This window comes from Notothenia rossii, assembly GCF_949606895.1.
Source record: "Notothenia rossii genome assembly, chromosome: 5".
In the NCBI taxonomy this organism is placed as follows: domain Eukaryota; kingdom Metazoa; phylum Chordata; class Actinopteri; order Perciformes; family Nototheniidae; genus Notothenia; species Notothenia rossii.
This window is the reverse complement of record NC_136903.1, coordinates 17,922,201-17,949,590: the sequence shown is the minus strand read 5'-3', so window position 1 is coordinate 17,949,590 and position 27,390 is coordinate 17,922,201. Positions and strand designations below refer to the sequence as shown.

Sequence of the window (27,390 nt, the reverse complement as noted above, 5' to 3'; positions counted from 1 at the left end):
TTCAGGTCTTTTCAATATACTGTATGTGACATTTTCTGCCAGCCCATTTTTTATATTACAAAAAAATGTGTACTTTTGGCCTCTTGTGATTTATTGGAGTGATATTAAAATTATTTTCTATATTTTTATTTTGAGTCTAGGTAGGTTACACAATGCTGCAGATTTTAATAACTATGATGGTATTACTGTACCTAAAGCTTCAGTATTTTATTTAAAATAATGGATATTTATTCTCCTGCTTTCTCATTATGAATAGTTTCTGCTTTATCTTATGTATATTGCTACATAGAAACTAAGCCTATCAGTGAATCCGTTTTTTTTTTTTTCAGGGAGACGACAGGGCAGTTATGTGTGTCTGTACTCCTACTACCACCTCTTCATTGGGGGCTCTTATAAACACATGAGCAACTTCCTATTTCCTGTGCGCATAGTGTTTTGTACACCTGCAAGCAGTCATGTAACCTTTGGGCCTGTGTGTCGAGTGTTAACTTGTGTTTTTAGTCAAAACAAACACTGGCTGTCCATACAACACCAGGGTCTATTTTCAGACTACTGTAGTAGGACAAGTTAAAAATAAATATCACACAAATGTTTGATAGAAAACAGAGAGCCACGTATTACTTCATTACATGCTTTTTAAAAATACATTTAGGGACCTATTTTTGTAAATTCTTCAGGCAATTTAATGTGTTATAATGTTCCTCTTGACATACAGCATCCCATCTTAACATCTCTTATCTTATAAAACATCATTACTGGGGAGAGTTGTCTGAAAAGTCTTCTCTCACCACGGCGAGTAAAGCAATATTAATGGTTCTGTTTCAAGCTACATGCTGGGTTTCAAAGTGCCCCTTTTAGTAGGACAAGGACTCCTTTTCCTCTGGGCTTTTAGTGAAAAAGGGTCACCAGCCCTCTTTTGTAGTTTTCTGAGTGAAATGAAACAGTTGTGGTAATGTTCATGTGAGTATTTCACAAATGCTCAATGTCCTCTAGTATGGATTAGATACACAGTCATTATTTCCTGATGGTCAAGAAATGGCCTTTGAGATTTCAAAATGTAGTTGATTATTGAAAATAAACGTAATCAGCAACTTCCCTGCTCTTTATATGGTATGTGTCCTTAAGGGGTATTCAACAGTTATCCATTGAATTGCTGAATGGCTTGCTCCATTATCAAGTAATGGTTTTCTGCTCATTTTGAACCCATCATGTACAGTATTACCTCACTGTTTTATTCTTTCCCCGATTTGGGATGCTTGTTACCAGGTTACCACTAAGAGTTTTGCTTTTAGCACATGTCGTACTTCACCGACGTCAGAGCTCTTTTCCACTCTCTCAACAACATCGCGTATGTCTCATTTCAATTCAAGGGTCCCTTGGAGCAGATAATAAAAAGAGACACTATAAGAAAAGACCAAAAGCCATCGTGCCTTTTACCAAAATGAGTTTCCCCTGACACATTTTTTTATTTAGATTAAATTAAAAACATGTTGTTTCATATTGACCTTTACATTAATGAGTCCTTATGATTCTCTCTGTTGTCCAATTGCTGTAATATTGGTTGTTATTCCTGAAAGTAATGTGGGTTTACTGTATTTATAGTATAGCTAAACATTACGATGGGCAGGGTGTACCACAAAAGTAATGCAATGAAAAGAGTATATTGTAACAGCTAATTAACTTGAGAAAAAATAACTATGTGTTACCCTTCTGAAGTAATAATGTGTTGGACGGCATGTACCAATGCGCTTTCTAAAACTCAGCTCAAACCACATACCTGTCATAAACTGTAGTTCGAACCACGTGAAATAGGTCAGACATTGAGCTGACCTAATTTGGTTTGATCCAGTTCGTAGCAACAGTGATACTAGTTATGTTAAAGATCATTAGGATGCCATGAGTCCCCCCCCCACCCCCCTCTGTGTTCTTCAATGACCTTGCGGGCTGAGCGGCTGAAACGAGACCTTGCTATCGTGCACAGCGGCTTCTGTGAGTTAGCTCGTGCTACAATCAGCTTGCCCTTGTGCCCCCCTCCTCCCACTGAGCGTGCTGTGCGGCCAACCCCTCCAGCCCAGGGGCGAGGACAGAGCAAAGCCTGCTGGGATTAGGGGGGTGGGGGGACTGGGGGTTAGCTGGCACCGTGCCACCTTCCCCTGACTGCCTGGCCTGACTGGGGGCAAAGAGGGAGGCTGCTGTGTCTCAGATTGATGAGGACAGGTCTGTGGTCTGGGTATAGAGTGTTGCAGAACAGACGTCCTGCTGGCACATCCTGCCCTCTCTGCCGCACGCCCCCCAGCCCTCCGTACTCGCCTTATCGGAACTCCTAATTGTCCTTATGAATATTTTAGAGGCGAGCAGGAATGGGAGTTCAGGGTTGGGGGTATGGTTTCAAGGGCCCTGACAGCTAATGATCCACTCAATGACCAGAGAGAGAGAGAGAATGAGAGAGAGTGGAAGACGGAGAGACAGTGAGCAGCAATGGTTGGAAAGATTTTCAATAATCTGGAAGTTAATGTTTCTCTATGGATTGTAACTCCTTGTGATCAGTGTTGTGCTACCTTTTCTTTATGTGGAGTGGGAACAGAGACCGTGCTCTCGTTCTTTTGAATCTGTAGATAATGATACAATTGGTTTGCCTTTATCTTCAATTTGTTATTGAGTTCCCTCTCGTCTATACTGAAAATGTGCAGTTGGCTGATTGAGACGCTTCCCTTTCTGACTGTGGCGGCTAATAACTTCGTCACATCAGTTATTCACCACAGTGTCAGTGAACATAACTGCTCGCTGCAAAGCAGTTGTCTCATATTCAGTCAAATGGATGGGCTTTATATATACAATATAACATATGATCAGTTTGTTCTTATATGTATCGCTCGCTGGTTTAGATTCAGTGAGCATGACTCACTTTGGAGAAATATCTCTGGTGTACTTTGAGCCCTCAGTTCATTGTGGTCCGTCCAGTGCCATGTGTGATTGAATCTCACAATGTAAATACAGCTAGAAGACAATAATATCCAAATAAAATACAGACGGTCGAGTTGCCGGCTCCCGCTGCTCTTCCTGTCCACTGTGTAACTAGACAATGGAGTGAGCCACAGGAAGGACATGGATCCAGCCTCATATCCTCATATCAGCTACTAATGTGTAATGGTCATGAGATTAAACAAGATATGTCTGGGAATTACAGACGTCTCCTTATCTTATAGCCCCTTACTCCAAACTCCCAATATGTGGTGGGAACGACAAAAGAGAAGATGGCTTTCTACATTACTGCAACCTACAGTAGTGCTGAGCCGTGGCATGCAGTGCCTAAAGACCTACCAAAAGAGGCTTTTATTCCCCTCAAGTGAAGACTACATCACCACAGGGGAAAAGTGAACATGATGGTAGAGAAAGTCCCTTAAGATGTTATATAAGAGCAGAGATATTCCTCAGCAGATAAAAGCCTTCCTATCAGCCGCCTCCCCATGCTGATTTCCTAGTGCGTTCACACTCAAAGAAGCCCTTTGATAAGCACATTAGATGGAACGGCCTGGACACAATGGTGATGTCATGAGGATTAGCACGCTACCTTGCTTAGTGTAGCGACGGGCACAAGGGCCAATTCAAAGCACTGCAGGGCGAGAGACTGGGAGACCGGGCTGCAATGAGACCAAGAAGGGCTGCAGCACAACCAGTGGTTAAAACACAGCCTCTGTGTACTTTACGGACGGCTGGAATAAACATAGCATGTATTAAACATTCATGTTGCACTCCACTTTTGGAGCATTTTGTGTAATTTTCCTGCAGTTTCGCTGTTACATCACAAACTGTCTTGCTGTTAAAGGGGCCTGTAATCAGAGCAGTCATAGGTCAGATGGTGCTCTATAGTGAGAGCTACTGTAAGTGAAAGCTGTTGTGATTCAGGCACAATGGAAGAAACAGCCTCTTCATGCTCTCCTTTCTGCCATCTCCCCCACAATTTTGAAGTTCAGCTTTTATACCGAACCACTATCTTTCTCCTTTCACCCTGCCTTCTATTCACGTACAGTACATGAATAAGTTACATGCAGAAAGCTCTCTTGACATAAGAGAGAACATCCAAGTGAAATTGTTTTCCAAGACTCGCAGCAGCACAGTACGCAGTTTGGACCCATTTCACTGAAAGTACTTCTCAAGAAACAGGTGATGTAGGTGGCTTATGCAATGGTTTTATTTTTATTTTTATTCCAAGGAATTGTGCTTTAATGTTCCAATACAAAAGCTGAATATGGAGCCTGAAAGTAAATGTAAGGTCCAAAATTGAGCAGGCAAAACAATCTTCTTTATTTTAATAGCAGTGATTAATGTAATTTTTGGTAAGAATGTCATCAAAAAAGTAATTCACATAGATATTAAATCAGATTGGCATGCCAGGTTGCTTTTCATAGCATACTATAGCCTTCTGTTCTGAACATATAGTTCAAATCTGGAGAGGCAATTACTGAGCTGAATGTTCCCCATGGTTACAGCTAGGTTAATAGTCAGGCCTCAGGTGGAGATGACGGATAGATGTTTTCGTCAGTATAAGGAAGCTTCAAGGCCTACTGCAACGGAAATGTTTTTTTAAAAGAAGTTCAAGTATCACACAAGCAAACTGACGGACACACACACACACACACACACACACAAACACACATGCACACACAGACAATGGTGCCCAGTTGGTTTGACGTCAGCCACTCACAGTCTCATTTTTATTTGAAGAGCCAAATTTCTATCAATACAGGTTTGGACTGCTGTGAGAAAATAGCAGCTGGCCTCGTTCCCTCTCATCTTTGTGAGCCTCTCAGGACACTGTGAATAGATTACACAAGTTCCCTTGTCCATACTCCTTCCAGCCCTCCTCTCGCAACAAACAGCACATATCTTTCATTAGAAATGCTACTGAAAATCTCAACCTCAGCTGTATTCACATCCAGCCAACTTGGCTTTCCAAGTTACACACCAAACAATTTGATTCAACATCGTAAAAAGGCCATTTGAACCCGCTTTATATCAAGCTATTCACAATGCAAAAAGAAGCTATCTTTTCTTTCTTGCATCCTGATTGTCTAGTAGGCTTTTTCAGCTTTTTCTAGGTCAGAACGTTGTAGTGTCTTGAGCAGTCTGCCGCATTGAGATGTAAGAGCAAAGTTGATCCCGGGTCGGGTGGCCTTTAGGGCTCCATGTGGTCCCTTCTACGGCCATATCTCTGCGCGGCTGCCTCCGATTGGCCAGTGTGGGGAGCCAGGTCTTGACAGGTGTTTGAAAGAGAGACACCTGTTTGGCCATGTGCTAATTTAGTGATCCATTTACTGAAAGCAGTGGGCAGTGTCTGTGGGGCGCCCAAAACATTCCAAGTAATTTAACAAAGTATTACAGCCATGCATTTCAAAGCCTTAAATGTAATAGGACGCCATAGAGATAAATACCTCTTAATATACAACAAACACACCTTCACTGTATCTTTTTGAAGACGATATGAATTGTAGTGATGTGTAATGGAACATATCTGGTTGCTGCCTGCCCTTGTCTGCTGCTCTCTGGTTCCCGCTCACCCACTGTGCTGCAACCCCTCCCTAAATGGCTTGGGCCAGTGGGTGCGGCGTACCGAAGGCTGGCCAGGCTTGTTGTGAAAGTAGAGCAGCCCTGCCCGACTCACGCAGCCGTGCCCGACCAGCCCAACCAAGATATTCCCATAATGAGCAGGTTGGAACCAAAATGTGCAGGTTGAGATCAGATCTTTGGCTCAGTGGTGGAGAAAGTGCATAGTTTAACCCCAGTAAACACAGGCCTTTCAGGACCCTAACTAAAGAGGGTTCGTTCAGTAAACAGGAAATGAAGCAGCAAGGCGTTTTCGTAGAATGAGAAGAATGCCACTGCTCTGTACCGCACCAAACAGTAATGCATCTGTGGTACAGTGCTGGCCATTCATTATCCAGAGAACGTTTCTCTCCCTCTCTCTCTCTATCTTTTTCTCTTTTTCTCTCTCTCTCTGTTCCCCTTTAGCATTGTGGACACTTGTGTTTGAAAAATTGTGGGTGCTTTTCTGAACTTCCTTATTTCTGTGCACATTGTCTAATTTATTGTAGATTCAAATTGTCTTTGTGCCCCCATGTACTTCCCTTAAAAACATGTGAAGGCTAGTGGTTCAAGTGAAAAATTCGAAATTAAGCATCGTAATGAGCAATGATATTATGCATGCCTTAGCATAGGTTTTAGGAAATGTAACTTACACTGAGGTTGTGGTGAGCAGCACGGGGTTAGCCGCATTGTCTTGGCATAGACCTAAACGTACTGTCACATCGCTGTCAGAGGATGTAGCAGCTGTAGAAATACACCTCCCCCCCTCTCCGCACACACAGAATGCACATATGCACCACACACACTCCTACTCACATAGACACTCTTTCACACACACATTTTCCATTTTCTTGCGTGAAGAGCAGAGACAGAGAGTAAGGTCTCATTAGTGTGTGGGTTCCTCTCCTCTTGCTCACACTCTGACCCCAGAATCCACAGGAGTCAGTGACCTTCCTGTAGACATGAGGCCTCCGTGGCAGCCCACAGACAGGCCAGGGCGCTGCTGTGGACCTGCAGCAGTCTGATAGAGGCACCTCGAGAGCCACACATAAATCATGTTTTGATGTACACTGTCTTGATATCACATGCTGTCACATGCTGTCAGCAAGTCTTGTTAACACCGCTATTCAGAGCTGTGATGAGGAGCAGAGAACAGCCTCTAAGAAAGTGAACAAAAAGGGACAGCGTTGCTTTTATTTGTTTAGTTTTATGATAGATAGACTATAATAGACTCTTTATAACACCACCACACACCATCCTATGCACTTATGAGCACTTTTCTTTTACAATAATTGCTCAATTTCACGCTCAAATAAGCATCTTTGACCACATTGATTATCCATTTTATTCCTCACATGCATTAGGTTTGATAGGATTCCACGAGTAACAGCCATACTGAATTACAGGCTGGGGCAGTCTTAAAGTGCTCGGACGTAGGATCTTCTTATGCAGGGTTTTCTTCCAGCTGGGTGGCTTATGATAACTGAAACATGATGAAAAATGCAAAGACACAGAGACACAAGAGAAGGAAGAACAGGGAGAGATAGGGAGGGGGAAGAAGGAGAGAGAGAGATAGAGGAAAAGGGGGGAGGATAATATTTTGTTTCTCTGAACACTTTTGAAGGGTGAAAGGATATTTCAGTTTACCCTTGGCGCACAGTATTGAACTACATTTGAACCTTGCATTTGTATATCAGCTGTTTATGGTTTAATGTAACACATGAAAGAAATGAAAGGGCAATGTACAGTAGATGTTTAATGTTGTACATGTTTGATATATACTTTTTCATAAGGTAAGCAAAAACACTAGTATTATATTGTTTCTTGAAATTGTGCAATTTCTTTTCAGAAATTGAGAAACAAAGGCCATAATGACTGTGCTAGTCCTGATCCTGAAGACTGTTTTGGGCACAGCCCCCTCATGGACGACCATTTCGGCAAACTAAACGAAGAGAGTGATTTAATGTACAAGCGCTGTGGTGTAAGTACTTCCTTTGTCCCCTGCTGTTTTGTGTTGATTCCTGTCTTTATGTTGATGTTCACTACAGGCGCTAAACAAGAAAGAACACAGAGGTTGTGATAGCCCGGACCCCGATGCCTCATATGTCCTCACTCCTCACACAGAAGAAAAGTATAAAAAAATTAATGAGGAGTTTGATAATATGATGAGAAATCATAAAATCGTAAGTACTGTAAATGCAACGTTTTTGCTTGGCTTTGTGGCACAAAGGATTTTCACTCTTTTTTCATTTAACTTTTTCCTCTTTTTGTTACCCCCAGAACCTCTGTCAACTTCTTTCAGAACTACTCTAGCTTAATATGAATGCCCCTTCACTGGGTGTGCATTTGTTTCTTATGATGATTTGTTTTGCAACTGATATTTTGGCACACCCTGATAAGATCACATTTCATGTGAACAGGTGAAATGTTGCATGCTTCTGCTGGAAAGATTATACCCTAGTATCATAGTCATGTTATCATAAATCAAACAGCAGTTGCTATTTAGAACCATTAGGAATGTACAATAAATACTTACTCTCTTGTCATGAGTATTTATCATAAGGCTATGCAGGTTCTGTGATATAAGGTTTTTTTCTCCAACCTAATTTATATTTTTACAAGTGACAGGCATAACCGAAAACAAGCTAGAAAAACGTTAACAGTTCCTTGATAATGTAATGTTTGAAATGTCCCCTTTATAATCCTTCTATTACCTCTCTTTAGATGCCTTCTAGCATAAAATAAATCTTACTCCTGAATGGCTCCAGCATAAAAGTGTTCCCAGAGCACACTAACACTACGCTATCATTTAGCATCTTCCCTCTCCTTCATCAAATACCACACTGGCTCACACTCTAAATTACCACAAATCTTTTGTGATCTTATCATGCGGGACAATATTAGAGCAGTGCAAGAACATAGTGCTTACTAAGCAGTCGTTTTCTCTATTTTCCTGACATGAAGAGCATCACATTGCCATTAACAAACTAATGATAACACCCGACCGGCTCACTGGATAATGCTATGATGAAACGTTCTCACCGCCACCTGTCATTCTCACTTAAGCTTTGCACAGTCAGCACTTTTTAGGTAAATGCAAGTGAGTCACGATTCTTGTAGTTGTGAATCCCTGCCATCCCTCTGCTGTGCTGAGAAACACGTAACACAGTGGTGTTTGAAAAGGTGAAAGTACGTCTGTAGTGCTGACTGCTGCAATGCCAAAGTGATCACCTGAGCGCATGTTTTTTTGTGATTTTTCTGTGTGTTGTGTTATACTGAAGACTTGTGTGTACACTTAATGTATGATGTAAATCAGAATAAACTTTTGTGATGATCTTATGGTGTTACCCAATAGCCCTCATGTTGGGTATAAAGTGTCTTAAAACATTTTGTGATGAAGAAACAGTCAAGTTTGAAATGCACAGTACGTCCTTGTTTATTAAAGCAAACCCTCAAGGGTGGCTCTCTGTTAATGATGCCATGACAATCACTGACCCATCAGACTCATCATTAGACTTGGTCTTGAGTGTGTTTATCTGTAAACCTCTGCGTGTGTTTGTCTCCCTCTTGTAGCCCACAGTATTGCCTCAGCAGAACTTCTCCATGCATGTGGCAGTGCCTGTGTCCAATCATAATGCCATGTACCAGACAGGAGGGACTCTGGGCAGCCAGGCGCTGGCGGCCGCCGCGGCCTCTCTCAGTGACAGTGGGATGCTGTCCCCTCCACAGGCCTCTATGCACAGGAATGTGGGCTCCAGTGGAGGACCCCAGAGGCCCACCAGTGCAGGTTAGTACACAAAGACCCCAGTTAATTGGTCAAAGTGGTGCACAAAGGATGCAGAACACTCAGAGCAGGATTTATTTAGTTGATTAAAGCCCCTTTGTGAGTATAGTATGTGATTACAGTATATTATTGTTATAATTCTGCTGACATACATTTTTTGTTGGAACAATTTGACAGTTCTGATGAGAAACTGATGCAAGTCATTAAGATAAGATTCTATCTTATCTTATTAGCCTAGCTTAGCATAAACACTAAGGCTGCAGCCACACCAGAACGGTAACGGTCGTATCCGCTACAGTTCTCTATCATATAGACGGTTCAGCCACACGAGGCCAACAGGGAAAAGCAGATAACGATAACGATAACGGTTCTAGATCTGGGGACGCAATGCTTTTTGGGGGCCAAACGGCTCCGTGTCTACGCCCTATACGATCATTTTCTCACTCACTTCTTCCACCTCAAAAATATCGTCCGTCTACGTCCATCCCTCTCCCCCACTGCTGCAGAAACCCTCCTCCACGCCTTCATCACCTCCCGTCTGGACTATTGCAACAGCCTCCTCTATGGTTCACCTGCAAAAATCCTCAACAAACTTCAATACATCCAGAACTCTGTCGCCCGTCCACTCACCCACACCCGAATCCATGAACACATTACACCCGTCCTCATCAAGCTCCACTGGCTCCCCATCCCCCAGAGAATTCAGTACAAAATCCTCCTAATGACATACAAAGCCCTCCATAACCTGGCCCCATCCTACCTGACTGACACACTCCCACTCGCTCCCTCCGCTCTGCTGCTGCTGCCAACCTCCTGTCCCCCCCCCCCCCCCCCCCCCCACCCGGACCAACCTCAAGTCCTGGGGCGGCAGAGCATTCTCCGTTGCTGCACCCACCCTCTGGAACTCACTACCCCAATCCATCAGAGATTTTTCCTCACTCCCCGCATCAAAACATCACTCAAAACCCACCTGTTCAACACTGCATTCAACCACTGACCCCCCCCCCCCCCCCTATTTTCTGTTTTGTTTATCTCTTTTTGTATTTTTCTTTGTTTCTTTTGTTTTTGTGTTTTTTTTAATATTTTTTTATTCTCTGTCAAAGCGTCTTTGAGTTTCTAGAAAAGCGCTATACAAGTCTCATGTATTATTATTATGTTCTGATAACGATGAAGCAATAGCCCCGCCTCTCCTCACCTCTCCTGCTCAGAAATCCGCTGCTGGGCTGTCAGAAGAGGGGGAGGAAAAGAGAGGCTCCATTTATTATTCTTATATTATTATGTAGAGTCGTTATCAATTTGTTTTAAAGCTCAATAAATAACAAAGAAGACTTGACCGGCACTTTTCTAATTTTGTCCGGAAGATTACAACTTTAACGGACATGTTGACCGGCGAAAAAACGGAAACTCTCCCTTGGAAGAGGCGGAGAGGTGGGTGTTTTTCATCTGCTGGTGGACTACCGGAGAGATTTACAGCAGGAGCACACGCTTACCTCGGGAGGGAGAAAAAGAGCCAGAGCGTCCACCATAGGCGTCCACTGCGGAGAATAAACAGAAGGGCAACCATGGCAACCATGCGCGGGAAGTCTTCTTCGCTGCTTTTTAGTGTATTTTTTGGCAGAAGTACAGCGCCACTTACAGGCCCGGCATATGTACTACAGCGTCTCCAGCGCTTGTAAACCACAATGCATTAAAAGCAGATTTCTTAACTTTAGTTGGAGACAGGCTAGTTGTTTCTCTTGCTTCTCCCTCTGGTTTTTCCTTTTTTTTTTTTTCAAGATGGATGTGGATGCAAGGGGCCTCAGATCAAGCAATAATATCACTGCACCATTTAGCTGGTGTTTGTGTCATGTATTTATATTTCTTACACTCTCTTAAATGCTTATCATCACACCTTTTACTGTATCAGGGTTGTGGAAAAATAATGTCAGTGTACACTAGTTCTTGAATGAGAAGCTTGACAAAGTCATTCCATATGGCTTTTGCAAGATCCAGCTACAATGCACAAGATAGAGGTGCAAGCAATAAGGTGTGAAATACCTAATTCAAAATTAACCACATACCAGAACTGGACAACACCTAGTCATACACAGGGGGTTTACATATTGATTGTGTTTTGAGATAACTACTCGTTCCTGATAATTCACTTCTTTATTTGCACTATTTTTGTATGTTATGATTCATTTCAGGTCAGCCTTTATAAAAAGCTAAAAAATAAAGTGCCCCGGCCCATATAAGTGGACGTAGCCAATGGGACGTCACCCAGAAGTGGGCATATTTGGATAAGATGTTGAAGCCAGGCAAATGTTGCACCTCTTTCTTTTTAATCACAATGTAGACATTGCATAACCATACCCTGCTTAATCGTGTATTTTACTCTAAATGGGAAATGGGTTTACGAAATGAACATGTTGTATTTAAAGAAGACTTGTAACTAGCTATTGAATCTAAATCTTATAAATGAGTTTACTCAGATTATAAATCAAATTACAAGTAGAGTTATTTTTCTTATGGACTTCTATACATCGGGATTCTTTTTGCAACTAGTGGAGTTTTCCCCAGTTGTAAATGAGAAAGAATACAGGTTTAGGGCAATCCTGCATTGGCTTCACTTTTCAGACCCTTCTTTTATAAAGTCTGTGTCCAAGGCTCACGTGGCAGACCTGCTGTTGTGTGCTAGATAATGATGGTTTCTACTTGTTAGAACTTCAAGAGGATCCAGTAGAATCAAAATTAGAATAATTTATTGTTGCAGCAGGTTCTTCTTCATTGTGGAATTCTGCAATCATCACTTCCAACTTTAAACATAACAAAACACCCTGCTGAATATGGCTTGATGTTGCTCTCTTTAATCATAAATTGAAAATGTCCCCACCATGAGGACACTGGCGAGAGCACACGCCTCCCTTTCGTGAGCTGTGAAGATAGATCTACATGAAATGTTCATGTCTGGTCTGGCATCTCCATCACATGCTCTGCTAGCTTGCAGAAGGATGCAGATGGTTAATCATATCACTCTGTGCATCTCATTAGGTGGTATGCTGGATACCACAGACCTTTCAGTGCCAAGTGGTGTGGGCTCCAGCCCAGCGGGTAAGTCCTCCCGGAGAGATTCATTAGCTCTCTGTAGCTCTGCCCAATTGGCCTCCTGCTTAGCACGCGAGCTGGATAGTTGCATATCCATCTGTGATTGCTTCAAGACGGTTGTCACTGTCATTGACTGATAGTGCCTTTGATCGACTATATTTTCACTGCATGCAAAGGGAATACAAGTATTGTTCCTCTCAACAGAGGAAATGTATGTTATGCTTGTTAAATGCATGTGTGAGTAATGACTCAGCAGCATTCACAAAGTGTGGTGTTTGTGTGAGTATAACCAGTTGAGGCAATTAGCTGTCCGACTGACTTTGGCAGGTAAATAAACGCAGCGTTTCCTTTAAACTTGTCACCTCTATGGAGCCCTCCCTCATCCTGTTTCCTTCCCTCTATTGACAGGTGCATCTGTTTTGCCCCACTACTCAGGCAGCCCTTATAAGGCTGGAGCGGGTCTGTAAGATGCCTAGACCAGCATAACCCTTTAGGTATTCGGGCCATGACACCCCACTAAGTCCTCGGTACACAATGACCGGACAGCTTGTCATGGCCGCAATGTGCTGTGTGAGAGGCGAAAGCAGGTGGAGTTTAACTCCTTCCCTATCACTAAGCTCGCTGCACTCCATTTAGTATTTCGAACAAAATGCAATATAGTGTTTCAAAATTGTACGATATTTGACATTCATAGCAAGGGGACAAGCACTAGAATAGGCTTACAATGGGTATTTGGCTAGGTATTGATTATAAGGTATGCATAGCACTTTGGATCAGTTTACGACATTTCAAGAGGGGGCTGGGTATAAGTTTAGGGTGTGGTACCAGGTCGGGTAGAGTCAGGGTCCTCAGCCAGGGGGCGTAAGCGTTTGGCACTAAGTGAGCATGCTGCAGCTGTTGTTTGTACCAAGAGTGTAGAACAGCAGATAGTACAGGGTGAAGAAACCTCCCCAAGCCCTGCTGTCAGATTACCATTCTTGACATAGCTCAGATTGTTCACAAGTAGCAGCTATGACCACAGCAGTGGCCAGATGGATTAGTGTGATATCTTCTCTCTTCTTCTTCAGTATCATCATAGAGAGAACGTTCAAGGCCAAAAACCCTGGATTTTTTGATAAAAGGGATCTCATATTGGGATCTGGAAGAGTTATTCTTTACTTATTAGGTGAATCTGAAAATAGCCTGACTTGCAAGAACACACATGTTGATAAAAGAGGTTTTCTCTAGCAAATACAAATAATTACAAGCCATCTGTTATTGTTGTAGTCTAATCTTTGGTTAAAAAAAGTGTTCTACAGCTACTGCGCCTTCAAAAACAATCTATTTATGTCTGTAGTTCTAGACTAGTGAGCATAACAAATCAAAGTTGTTGTGATCGGAGAGAATTTAAGTCTGCAAGCTACACAACACAGCATTACAAGCTATTGAAACACAGTGCCATTGCACATTTGTTTAATCAGCAGAAAATATTTGGTAATGGAATAAATGATATGTAGCTGCACCTAGTTTGTTCTGGTGCAAATTTCAGTTTTTTTATTTTTATTGACGGGTGATTAAAGGTTATACATGCATTCAAAATTGGAGAATAATGCTGTCAAAAACAAAAAAACAAGAACAATTAATAACCTGATAGCCTTGTGCCTTTAGGTTTAACTAGTCACTAGTCTGCTCGTAGTTTCTGAGACACAACAACACAACTGAATGGAATCTATTATTAGAAAAGTGTTTTTGGAGACCTTGATTCAGATCTATTATTCCTTTTCATTTATCAAGACATGTTCTCTTTTCCTGAACCTCACGCACGTGGAATATTGAGCTCAAGTCTCTCTGTTTTATTTCCCTGGACTTCAAATGAAAACTGAATGTCTCAGTTGTAAACACAAGGCCTTATGTAAGTCCCCTTCCCAGACCGTGTTAATAATTCAGGACAATGAACAGAAACCAAACAGCCTTCCACATGCACAGGTTTCAGTCAGATGATTTATTGGCCGAACCAAGCCATTACAGAAGTCTGAGTATGGAGTGAGGATAGACTTTACAAGAAAACCTGAAATGTCCCTGCTTGAAGGCTGGGTCTTAACTTGGCTGTTACGTTGGCTCAAAATGATCTTTGTGGTCTGAGTACTTGTTCTGACATGTGTGCCCTTTTTGGCATTTATGTGAAACAAGTGTGGGAATTATTAATCATCAGACATCTGAAGTCATAATCAGAGGAAGTTACAACAAATGCAACTCAGGTTGGTTAACCCAACATTAACAAAGGCAGTGAACACCACAGTGAGCTTCTGTCTGTCTAGCAATGTGTCAAGTTGTTATCATCCCAGCATATGTCGGTATACAAGTGAACAAATATATCTTGAAATGGCAACAGAAACAGTTTGAATGAAAAAAAAATGCAGTCATACATTTTATACCATTATATGTTATAATTACAACAGCAACAGCTTTTCTTAACAAATTCATATTTTAGATGTGCTTTTGAGGACCACTGAAGGCATTTATTACCCTTGCCTCTATTATAGTAACATTTCTTTGGAAAAACAGTATAAAGGACAATAAACAATGCTAGTGGGAAGCTGACACAAGTGTATTTGATTGAATAAATAGATAGCCAGGAAGCCGCTATTGTCTAAATGACACAAAAGAGAAGGGAAAAGCCCCTTTTCAGGGTACACTCAAAGCCTTTTACTTTTCTTGGCAATAAAGTATATGTTCATTTCAGGTACAACAATATAAAGTAATAGGGATGTGTTATAGGCTATATCTTTGTTGTTCGATATACAATGGTGTTTTGAAGTGGAATGGGCCAATTATTAGTGACCAACTTGATGCCTTTTTCCTTTTTAAGCCTTTGTTAATAATGCCATACGTTGTAACTGTGTTTTTTTCTGCTATGACGCTCTTTAATATTTTCCTCAGAATCTCTGTTACAAGTACACTATCATCACACAGCTCACTGATTTTTAGGGATTCTCCGATCGATCGGCCGCCAATCGATATCGGCCGATACTCACTCTGCCGATCGATCGGTGCTCTCTAAAAATGCCGACCGCATGAGAGAGAGAGGGGGAGAGAGGAAAAGAGAGCGCTTCCGCTCATTTCTCCCGTGTTATTATCCAAAGTTAATGTAAATTTGAATAATGTACTTAATTTGAATGTAATAATTATGTTGGTTGTTGTTCGTGCAAGCGCCAGTGAATGAGCCCCATTAACTGAGTTGTAAACATAACTTTAAATGGAAGATCCCCATAGGCCCCGCCCACTCGATCGGATCGGCGATCGGTATCGGCCGATATTGATTCCGGCGATCGGCCCCAAAATTGGCAATCGGAGCATCAGTGATTTTTATCAGAACATTTTCACTTGCAAAGCTGCAACCAATTCCTTCACATGAAAGTCTATTTGTGCTAATATATAATTCACACTGAATGACATCTTCACTGCTTTTAATCAGGTTTGCTCTTTTTAGGGCCTTGGATATTTACTCAGCTAATTCTGTAAACATTGTGTTCTTGCTGCAGCCAAGTGTTGTATGATCAAAGCCAGAACTGACGCTGATAGCTGCTTGTATACTGTTGATTCAGCTGTAAGATACAATTGTGGGCTTCATAACTGTTTATTTGACCCTGAATTGTTACTGTCCTTATCTGCAGTCAGAGGGGCTATTGTTCCATTATGTTCATACACAAGAGCCTACTCATTGTGCACACACTGTGTTTCACTGGGATACACTGAACACAATAGAGTCAACATGTTGAAGTGCTACTGATCTGTTGATGCAGTGCTGAACACCATTTATTCTTTCTTCCCCTTGTTCACAGGATTTCGACATGTATTTATAGTAAAGGTCTATGGTTGAAACGTTAACTCAGATCAGATGATATAATTTAAATATCAATGTCAAGCACACATCACTTTTGCTCACTTATTTTTTCACAACATTTCAGTACTTTAATAAAGTTTGCAACATCTATGTTGTTCAAATGAGTCATACAGTTTGTTGCAATTTATAAAAGGGTATTGAAGGTGAGGAAAAAGATATGGAAAATGTATTGGTTTTTAATTTTTTTATAATACATAATACTATATGAAGCTAGTTTACAGTTTAATTTTTGCCACTGTAGATGTGTTTTTTGAATGAATTATTTTTCTTTATCATTCATTCTTTCTCAGATGTGTCAGGTTTGTCGCAAATGTACTTAGACACATACTGTGTAGAAGCAGATTTTCTTTGTGCTGGTATTCTGGAGATACATTTCATATAATTTAAAATAAGCCAAATGCAGAGTATTTAAAAAAGATATCTATATTGTGTTACAAAATATAAAACATACGGTATATGTTACGGTGTGTATCATTTTTACCCTGTCAAGGGGATGGTTGTCCAGCGAGTGTGACACTTAAAAAGAAAAAGAAAAAGGAAATGACTAATCACAATGACATGCCACCAACATTTAGGTGTGAATGTGGAAGGAAGATTGTAACACTTTGCTATTGTTTGTGTGCACCATGTACAAAAACAACATCAAGCGATCTTTTACTGTTTTTTTATTCAACTGTAATGGCTTCATCTATTTCTTTTAAGCAGTCACAGTACATTTGTCAGTGAACTGCTCCTCATCCCAAGATGAAGAAAGAATTGACTTTGATTTAATCATTCACAATAAAAATAAAAGGCTCATCAATTTTGAAATGGACATTTTATTTTTGTAAATGTGCAGGATAATTATCCAAGTCTATTAAAACTTCCCAGAGGGTTGGAAACACTTAACGCTGCGTGCTGCAGCAGGCTGCGAAACAGCGCTGTGTGAGAGCTTTCTTGATGACTGGGAGTGTTGTCAGTCACAGTCTGTGGTTTGATGATGTGTTTCTGTTGCTGTGCACCTCTGCAGGGAACGGTTTTGTGAACTCCAGGGGCTCTCCGGGCATCCACAGCTCACCCAGCGGCAATGGCCTGGGTAAAGTCATGCCCACCAAGTCTCCACCACCCCCCGGAGGGAACATGGGAATGGGAGGCCGTAAGCCAGACCTTAGGGTTGTTATCCCTCCGTCTAGCAAAGGGATGATGCCCCCACTGGTGAGTACAGCACTCCACTGCACACAAGCATCACCAGCTAAAGGGTCTTTAAGTACCTCTGCTGCAGGGCAGACCAGAGCTTCGTTCAGTGCCATCCAGACTTTCATAGAACAATCTTGCTGGGATTTTGCCACAACTATTTTTGACATTATCACATCGATAAAGCATGCAAAAGACTGTGTTTATCTGCCAACTGGGACTCATTGTGCAGCGCTATTATTGTGCTGCATACTCCCTCTATTAACATGTGGGCAGAGCCAAGAATCTGCAGCCCAGGTGTCATAACTCGCACTCAATTATTCACATTTAAGAGGCTTTCTCTAATTATATTAATGAAGGTGCAGAGAGCTCTGACCACAGCGAACACCCGAGGCTAAACTCTCTCTAAATTCTCCTGGTCATAAATCTACATGAAGCAAAAAATATTACATGGGGGATTTTTTCAGCCTGTGGCCAGCACATATTCTATTTTCAACATTGCGAGTTGCTGATGTTGTCAGCAACAGGAGCCACTCCAGGAAAATGATTGTGTTTGGTAAATAAACCAAGGGTTACTGTGGGTGCTCCTCCTTTTGCAGAACATAGCCTGGAGCAGTTTTTAAACAACTGTGTGTTACCATGTCGGCATGTGGAATCAGCGGAGCAGGACAGGAAGTGTTGTAAGAGGTCTGAAACAGGTTAGGCGGTGGTGGGAGAAAGGCTCTGTTGGAGTGGTAGAGGCTGTGGCAGGTCTGCAGACAGCCTGTCATTAGGCCATAATGGTATTAAATTAATCACATCTCAGTGTGACAGAGTGTAGATGAAGACTTAATCAGGGGCCCAGGGTGTGAGCCAGATAATATCTTGTCGCCCTTGTCGTGTCTTCCTGCCGCTATTGATTGAGTGTGGATATTAAGACAGACCCGGCCTGGTCGCAGTACGTCCCACAGCACAAAGAAGATGGAAGATGGGCCGCTGGTTGCTCTCTCAGGAAAGAGAGGATTTGAAATACTCTGCTAAGTATCATGCAGTCATTGTTGGTACCAGTGAAGTTACTTCATGTCATTTCTGATGACTAGGAGATGATTGCAGTTTCACATTCAGAGTTATGTTAGTGTCAATATATAACAATGATTTACTCTCTGTTCTTAATTCTTTTTGGAATTTGTCTGCATCTTCTTTTTTATTATCACAAGATCAAGACAGGTTACATTCTGGCCAATGCTTTGGAAAGTATGGTTCAGTTAAGAATAAAACAACGGACATAAAATGTCGGAATTCAAAATGACTGCAGAAGTCATCCACTCTTTTAAATTCCGTAATGTCTCTTTTACTGTAAAATCTACATAGCCGTTGCTATTTTCCAGAGCGATTTACAGGTGCTTTTTTCTGTAACCTCGCCTCTCTTCTTCTCTTCTGTTGAGGGCAGTCGGAGGAGGAGGAAATGGATTTGGTGAGTTTTGACAAATGCCTGGGCAAGTGGCTGATATTTGAACATGCTCCAGGAAATCACACAAGCAAGACTGAATGCAGTGCTCCAAAAGGAGATTGGCTCTCTGAACTGCCAGAAATAATACGTTTACATTTTTTGTCACTGCATGTTTTGGGTCGGCCTGTGAAAATTGCCTCAGCCTGTTGAATTGGCTCCCCCATTGCGTCCATGTTAGTCACCTCCAGGAGTTTGAGAGAAAAGGAAAGGGAAAGCGTAGCGCAAATAATGTTACATGTTTTAACTATTATAGTGTAGCCACAATCTGGAGGGGTTTGCAAGTTATAAGTGTTGGGTAACAAAACCAAAATCATTTCATATTTTTTCTAAGGAAAGGAAGATTACATCATCTTAAATGACATCATGCTGTGAGATACTTAGGGTTTGGTGAAGTCATCTGGCTGGAGAGTGTTGGAACAATGCAAGGAAGCCATCAACTCGATCCTGATGCAATGCTGCTTCAAACGTAACCGCTGGCAGCTGCACATTGTACTCTGAGGATTTGTTACAGTATTGTTCGAAGCTACGTCTGCATTTGATTAGTGGAGTTGGAGTGTCTGCATCTGTAGCTCACAGCGTAGTTTGCTGCATGACCACACAGTGCTGTGTAGGTGTGTTTGAGTGGACTGCATGTCGGTCACTGCACTTAAAAAAAACACTGAAGCTGTACTGTACGTCTCTCTGGAAGAATAATTTCTCTGCCGCTCAGTTAAGAGATGTTTGTTGGATTGTAAAACTAATCACTTGACTCACTTACTTTGCCTCATTCTTAATGTCTTGTCACAAGGCAATGGAGATGCTGTGGAATGTTGCTCGCACTTTAACAGCATCCTTTTTTCAGGTCTAACAAAGTACATTTCATTAAAAAGATTGTAGGAAATGGGATTTATAATTAGTTTTGCCTGTTGCTGCATGTTGATTCTTGATGTGACACAATTCATATTTCTGATTAATGATTTTTTAAAATGTTGTATGTATTGTAAAGCCCTTTTTTGTTGTTGACAAAATAACAAGTTTATCTGCAGTTTGTTGCAAACATATATTTAATAAACTATATCTGAATGAATATATGACAATCCCTGTTCACCACATGAAATATGTATCTTTTGCTGACATATTTGGAAAAATATGGTGAGGAGTGAATCAGAAGGATCAGACATCCACAAAGCTACACCGCCATCTAGTGGTCACACTTGTTATTACCCCGATAACCTTATTTACAACGATATGTATTTTTTACAAAGGATCTCAATTAAATGTCTTCAATGATAATAAAATATGTCCAATTCTTAGTATAAGAGTTAGGAATTTTTAGTGGTAGAATTTGGACTTATGCTGTTTTTTGTGTTTTTTGTGTGTAGAACAACCAGAGGATAAACAGCTCCCAGCAGCTGGCAACTCCGGTGGTGTCTGTCACCACCCCCAGCTTGCCCCCCCAGGGCCTGCTCTACTCGGGCATGCCCACCTCCTACAACCCTGCTGGTGAGTCCGTCCTGGCTCTCCTCTCAGACTGAAAAGAACGGGCTCAGCCGCGCTGTTTGCACAACACACTGTTGGTTCTTGCTCTTTTCACAGAGGCACATGGTGTTGTATCTGAAATGAGTTCTCACTGTGTGTGTGGCTGCTTTTGTTTTCACAGAGTTCTCCCTGAGCAGTGCGGAGATCTCCTCCTTACAGGGCTTCAGCTCTCCTGGGCTCTCACTGGGCTCCATGTCGGCATGGCAACAGCATCAACTGGGCCAGGCAGCTCTTAATTCTTTGGTGTGAGTAACATAACACACGTCCAAACAAAGGCACACTCTCCAGACGCCCTCGCATAAATGCAACACCCACTGTGCTCTGTGATATCATGCTGAATCACACATCTACATATTCCTGGCTCTCCACAGTGCTGGGCCTCACATTTGTTGTCTCATTTTTATTCTGAACACAAAATGTCATGCTTATCTTCTCTGTAGTGGTGGAGGTCACCTACCTCACGGCTCCAACCTCTCTATCAACACCAGCCAGAGCTTGAACATCAAATCCGAGCCCATTTCGCCGCCCCGGGAGCGTGTCACCCCATCTGGCTTCCCCCTTCAGCAGCAGCAGCAAGGGTCCAGCCGACAGGAAGTCCTGGGACGTTCACCTGCCGACAGCCTCAGCTCCTCCTGTAGCTCCTACGACGGCAGCGACCGTGAGGACCACCGGCAAGACTTCCACTCCCCACTGGGGCTGGGCAGGCCCCCTGCTGGCTCCGAGGACAGGGAGGGCCCCTCGGTCAAGCGCCTGCGCATGGACACATGGGTGACATAAAGAGCCCCTATCACGCCTCCAGTCACCAGCCAGTCAGAGAGCGGGAGGGGTTAGACATGGGGATAAAAGAAAGAGCAAGGGTCCTAGTGCTATTATTATGATACTATTATTCAACTCCTTTCAATTTGTAAGACTGAGTGGCAAATGTTATAAAATGTATCAGGACATATCTAAAGTAAATTCACAAACTGATACAGTAGGATTAAAAACGATCTCAGTTAGCTGGACTGAATTACATGCACAGGCAGGTGATAACAGGTACTTGGTGCAATTCAGATGATGTTTGCAGAAGGAAGATGTTCAAAAGAAAAATTGTTAAACAATAGGCGGTAGATTATTGTAAGCACTGGTCTAGTCAGACACTTACATGTAGTTGCTGTATTGCTGTTGTGCTCGCAAGTTGCAAACAATCAGAGAAAGTTGTGTTGCTTTCAGGCTAAGGACCCGTACATATGATGTTCAATGCAAGAACTATCTTTTAAAATCATGCTGTAACCACAGAAGACCTTTTATCTCAAGTGGCCTCTTGTAATTTATTGATTCATTCGATAAGGGGTACAGAGACCACGAGTTAATTAAGACTATACAGGACTTTTCACCACACAGTTAACAACAGTTGAGACAACCTTAGTTAATAAATGAAACAATACTGTTGGAGGTAAAAACAAAAGAGCATCAAAATGAATTGCAATAATGACATATTATTCATTTTTAAATTGACAGTCGAAAAGAGTAGGTTATATAAATGTGCAATTAAGATAATGCAAACCTGTCCAGTTGAACTGGTGCGAAAATCAACACATTTATGTAACAGTTCATCAGTAATATAAGCCAAAGCTGTTCTTTTGTGTCGTTTTGTACAGTTGCTACGGTTTCCTAACAATTCACTCAAACACACCATCTCTTTCATCATAGTTTTATTTTTTATTGTGCTTTATTGCAAACAGTGTAAAGTCGTGTAAACAAGATCTTGAATTGATATCTAAAGCCATGAACATTTGCTGTTCTGTTTGTAAAATGGATAATTTGAGCCAAACCTTTTCTTTTGTTGTGTAAATAGCGACTTTAATATATATCACCAGGGTGTGAGTACGTGCTGAATGTACTGTATGATCACCGTTTTCAAGAAAAGTATATTTTTGTGGATTACAGCCAAGTTTACAAGAGTAGACCCTTAAGAAGTAGATCATTCACTGGTCAATATTTGCTATTATGTTCCTTTTACTGTAATTTCCTCTAAATTGAATTATCCACATAACCTCCTGTGTGTTTTGGTTCCAGATGGCCAATTGTTTTTTCTCTCTTTATTAGTGATGACTGTTTGTCCTATAGACATTGTTGTAACAATGCTGTGAGATTGAAGTTCCACTATTTTCAGATTTGTAAAGGATAAACACAAAGCTAGGGGAAATAGTTTTTTTTTCTTCCCTCCTATTGTAGTTGTATACCAGCAGCTGCTGAATACACTGCCAACATTCAAACCCAAGGTCCCTGCCCCACATTGAAGAATAATCTATTGTTATTGCATGTAGCTCAACAGTAATACATGCCATCTCCCAAGTCCTTTCCACTATCCTGTTATTGGCCCAAGCAGAAGACATAAACATGGCTGTTGAACTTCACCCAAAAGTGATTAGCCTGTGTTCATATGTGGTTGTAAATATCGCAGTCAGTCATGATTATGTACAAAAACCCTTGTGTGTTTCCCTAATTGGCCCCAAAAATGGTACCTTTTATCAATGCCCTATTACTAGTACTACTTTAGGCTTAGGAACCTTAGGAGCCAGAAGAGTGAAAATCTGAAGGCATTGAAGTCATTTATGCGTAAGGTGTATTGATGCTGAGTCCGTGACAGAGGGGGGGGGGGGGGGAAAGGGGCTGTGACTTGTTTTCTTCTCCATCATCATCACACACAAATAATACAGCAGCTAATTCATGATAACAGGATGCCATTGACTCCAATCTCACTGCTGGATGCACACATTTGTATGAGAAGTTTGCTGTATGCGAAAGGCATCGCTCTGCATTCACCGTGACATATCTTGTGTGTTTCTGCGGTCTATCCGCCCCATCATCAGCTCCATGGTAGTTCTCAATATAAAAAAAGTACTGATCTATGCAGTTTACGCCCCAATTCACACGACATATACAGATTATGATGTCATTACAGGTGGCATTTAGTCCACAAAGCATCAGGAAGAAGCACATTTATAGATTGACTGTTAGCCTCTTATCCTGAAGTGCCACAGCAGTACTACCAGTTACATATAATACATTTAATTAAATGATTGATTTGGATACCCCGGGGCAATCTCTTCATGTTCATATACATTGGTAGATATACATTTCATAATGTATAGTAATCCATTATGTAATCTAGTTTAACAAAGCAGGTGAAAATAGCAATAATAAATGACCACAACAACAAAAATAGTCTGCCTCTCTCGGCAGCATCACCTCGTAGTTGAGCACATACTTTAGCACTTGATCACATATCAGGGAATTTTGTAGTTTGTCTAACTATATGCACAGTGAGGAAATGCCTTATCCCAAAGAGAATGATATATATCATTTTTATTTTATTATCTCTCTGTAAAAAAAACACACACAATGCAGATATCATTCAAACTTGACCAGACCTGCCTCTTCTTACAAAAGGCCCACACAAGAAAATGCACAGTGAATGCATCGTGATACACTTTGCTCTTTTGGTCCATGTCCAAATTGTGCACAAATAATGAATGTGAAAAGAAAGGGTAATCGATGAACCTTTGTAGAAGACTTTCTTCACTTTGCTGTGTAAGAGTACACTGCTTCGCTTCATGGCTTTTATAAACAGAACTACGTGTTTGGTAAGTGTTTGTAGTTGATAGTTCACTTAACAAAAGAAGCTGTTTTCGGTTTGAATGCTCAGACCGTTTGGCGGCACAAGCTGGACTTTGTTGCCAATAATGAAATTATTTGTTTCAAAAATCGAAAGAGATTTTAAGTTAATCTACATTTTCTTTCCCTTGAATGTGTTATTTTATTTTCATCATACAATAAATATTCAAGTGAACTTTTTCTTAAACAATTAAGATACTATGCTAGATATTGTTGTACAAAATTTGTATTCTTCACAAAAGTACAAATATTGGCTTTTAATGTGTAATTTAGGTTATCTCTCTTATTCTGTATAAAATGAAGTAAACAACTCTTACATAGAATTTGTTCTCCTGTGAAGTTCCAAACAGTACCAACTGTCAACTTTATTAAACACCTCAGTGTATGCTCAGTCTGAACTCAATGTCTATTCATCTTTGAATCTTGCCAAGATTGCATCTCATTCACTGCATGCAGTAGCTGGTACACTGAGGCTGCTTCCATGGTCTATCATACATACAGTTATACAAACTGCACGGTAAGGTGTTTATCTCACTGACTTAATGTTAAAACATTCTTATTCTTATTGAAATCACCAGATTGATAATGTTTATTTAAAAATAATGCTGCTGATATCCAACAAATGTTACACATGCTGAATAAACGTTGCATGCAGTATGGCAGCCAGTGGTGGGAGAGGTTCTCAGATCTTAAAGTACTACAATGTTAAATCATTACAACTTTGAGCTACTTCTACTTTACTTGAGTATTTCAATTGTCTGCTACTTTGTACTTCGCTCCATTCAGAGGTAAATCGTGTACTTTTACTCCACTACATTTATACGTTTAATACTTTTACTTATTTTGTAGATTTGGATAGATGATATGAAATATAAAACAAAACCTAAATAAGACTTTAGTTACACCTTGAGTAAATTCACAAGCTACCTTGCAGCACACCAAGTAATTACAAATAGCTGCACCTTTACCAGTTTTGATAAACACTTTAATTCATCATTGTAATAAAAACCAATCATACAATGAGTACTTTTGGTACTTTAAGTATAATTTTATGCTAATACATTTGTACTTTTACTTGAGTTACATTTTGATTGCAGGATGTTTACTTGTAACGGAGTATTGCTACACTCTGGTACTTTACTTTTACTGGAGTACAAGATCTACTTCTTCCACCTCTGTTTCTTCAGCTGATTTTGAAATAACTTTAACAGTGCTGAATCAGGATTTGTGCTTTCTTTAGCTTCTTTGTGGGCTTCACGTATACTATGGATACTTACACAAATCAAACATAAACTGTTTCACATCGAACAGTTTTAAAAGGGGACCTCGTGTATTTCCATAGTATCTCCAGCAGGAGGAACTGTAACACAGCATTACACAGAACATACGGCTACTGGTCTGCATCGTTAGCTGAGTTAAGGTAAGTTGGTTAACCACTGAAGCTAACACCTCACAACAACATTAGTCTACAACATGAACTATAATACAGGTTACTAAGCTAACAACACATTTATCTTCACTATCCGTTGGTTGAGTAACGTAAAACTAGACGTAAAGTAATTTAAAATATGTTGAAATTAAAGATGAGCAATATCGCGAATGTTCATTCAAATATGATGCTTAGCTAACTTATATCACTGTCTAGTTGACGCTATACATTAGTTAAATCTCTTTAACGCTTGATGTTAAGTAATCAGGCTTTTACTGCAATGTTTGCTTAATCCTCAACTGAACACTGACATGAACTCAATAGATGGGTCATTCCAGAATTGGAGGACAATTTAGACACCAACATTTTTGAAAAATGAACCTTTTATTTTATAGTTTGTTTTAATGTATTTAGGAAAAACAGATAATAAACCATAAAAAAAGTGATTTGCCCAGCTAAGGCATCAAATGTATATTTTCCAATGAAGAATTACCCCTGTTACTCCCTGTTACTCCTAATTATAGTAACAAGGTTGAAAATCAATGCTAATTTGAGCTTTAACCTCAGGAATTATTGCTAGATGTAGCATGTAATGCTACTTTCAAGGCAAGGACAAACTTGGATATTTAATGAAAGAAAGATAACTTTGAAATTAATATGCTTTATTCTGATAATATGAGTAACAGGGTTGAGTGGGTTAGAGTGCCACACTCTTTTAAGACTGAAAAGATTGTAAAAAATATGAAAAATAAAAGAGAGGACTTAGTTTTGGTCAGCGCCGTATAGACTATCTATATGGCGCTGGTTTTGGTCTACCCATGGCACTAGCACATGCCTTACTGATGTCGCTTCCTCTGTGTCATCTGTTTTACAGTTTTTTCACTTCCTCTGCCAATCTAAAAAGGTTTGGGTAACAGGGTTGAACGCATGTTGAGGGACACACCTTCTGTGCAAAATTACTGTTATTTAAAATGTGTTTATGATTTAACAAATTGATTTTACCATTACAAGGGACATATATCAATAGAATAATACCAACAAAAGTAAATTAAATCCCTATTTTAAATGTTATATTTGACATGCAAGTTGGTCACCGAGAAGCGGGGACAAGAGCAAAAGGCAATTTTAGGGGGTGTTCGAGAGCTATTTGAAAATGTAAATAATATTTTGAAACCACTTATTTCTACAACTTTATATACATTTTGTCTCAATACAAGTATGTTTAACACAACTAGTGCATGTTTTAACTTTTTGAGCATGGATTATTAGATTTTTAATATGGAGGACATGAAATATCCTCCAACTCTGGAATGACCCAGATAGTTAAAAACGGCATAGACGGATTTGGGTGATATTGACTAGGGTCCCTCAGGACCCAAACAAGAAGAATAAAAAAGCAAAAAATAAAACAGAAAACAATTAAATTAATTATTAACAGTTTGATTTTGTCGTTAAATATTTGCATGATAGAATAAAGCACCTGTGAGATTTGCTACTCAAATAACTAAATTAAATTGAGCAGCAAAACAAAGAAGTGAGAAACAAACAGGGGTTTGAGGTTAACTGTGTAGTTGACAAGTTCAATCTTTCATTCATGGTTGTGTTCAGTGAGAAGGCTTGCATGTGCATCACTCAGTATATTTGTCCCCAGTGCATGTTCTTGGCTTCCCCTCCATCGGACCAGCTGTGCTGCAGGCTGGAGCCGGTCCAGTGTGCATGTGTAGAGTAACCAAGCAGGGTTTTAGGCTGTTTGAGTTTTGTGAGAAGGAGGGCGACAGGCCACCTGC

At 40.7% G+C, this 27,390-nt stretch overlaps 2 protein-coding genes across 10 annotated transcripts in view; both read left to right on the top strand.

The window, feature by feature from the left end:
• mef2aa (myocyte enhancer factor 2aa) overlaps positions 1–24,572 on the top strand; it is a 60,327-nt gene extending 35,755 nt beyond the window's left edge. For 5 of the 8 annotated variants that reach the window (XM_079685507.1, XM_079685503.1, XM_079685505.1 and 2 more), the window contains 7 exons: positions 7,632–7,766; positions 9,157–9,370; positions 17,344–17,528; positions 18,937–18,960; positions 20,358–20,478; positions 20,636–20,759; positions 20,955–24,572. In XM_079685507.1, coding sequence (XP_079541633.1) covers positions 7,632–7,766; positions 9,157–9,370; positions 17,344–17,528; positions 18,937–18,960; positions 20,358–20,478; positions 20,636–20,759; positions 20,955–21,291 — 1,140 coding nt within the window. In that variant the 3' untranslated portion in view covers positions 21,292–24,572. Of the gene's footprint in view, positions 1–7,432; positions 7,565–7,631; positions 7,767–9,156; positions 9,371–17,343; positions 17,529–18,936; positions 18,961–20,357; positions 20,479–20,635; positions 20,760–20,954 lie in introns of all 8 variants that reach the window. The other 3 variants (XM_079685508.1, XM_079685510.1, XM_079685509.1) reach the window with 3 other exon arrangements.
• Positions 24,573–25,475: 903 nt separating this feature from the next.
• The window catches only part of mctp2a (multiple C2 domains, transmembrane 2a), a 35,241-nt gene continuing 33,326 nt past the window's right edge, over positions 25,476–27,390 (top strand). The window contains exon 1 of one of the 2 annotated variants that reach the window (XM_079682353.1): positions 25,476–25,594. The gene's annotated coding sequence lies outside the window, so the exon portion shown is untranslated. The remainder of the gene's footprint in view (positions 25,595–27,390) is intronic. The other variant, XM_079682352.1, reaches the window with a different exon arrangement.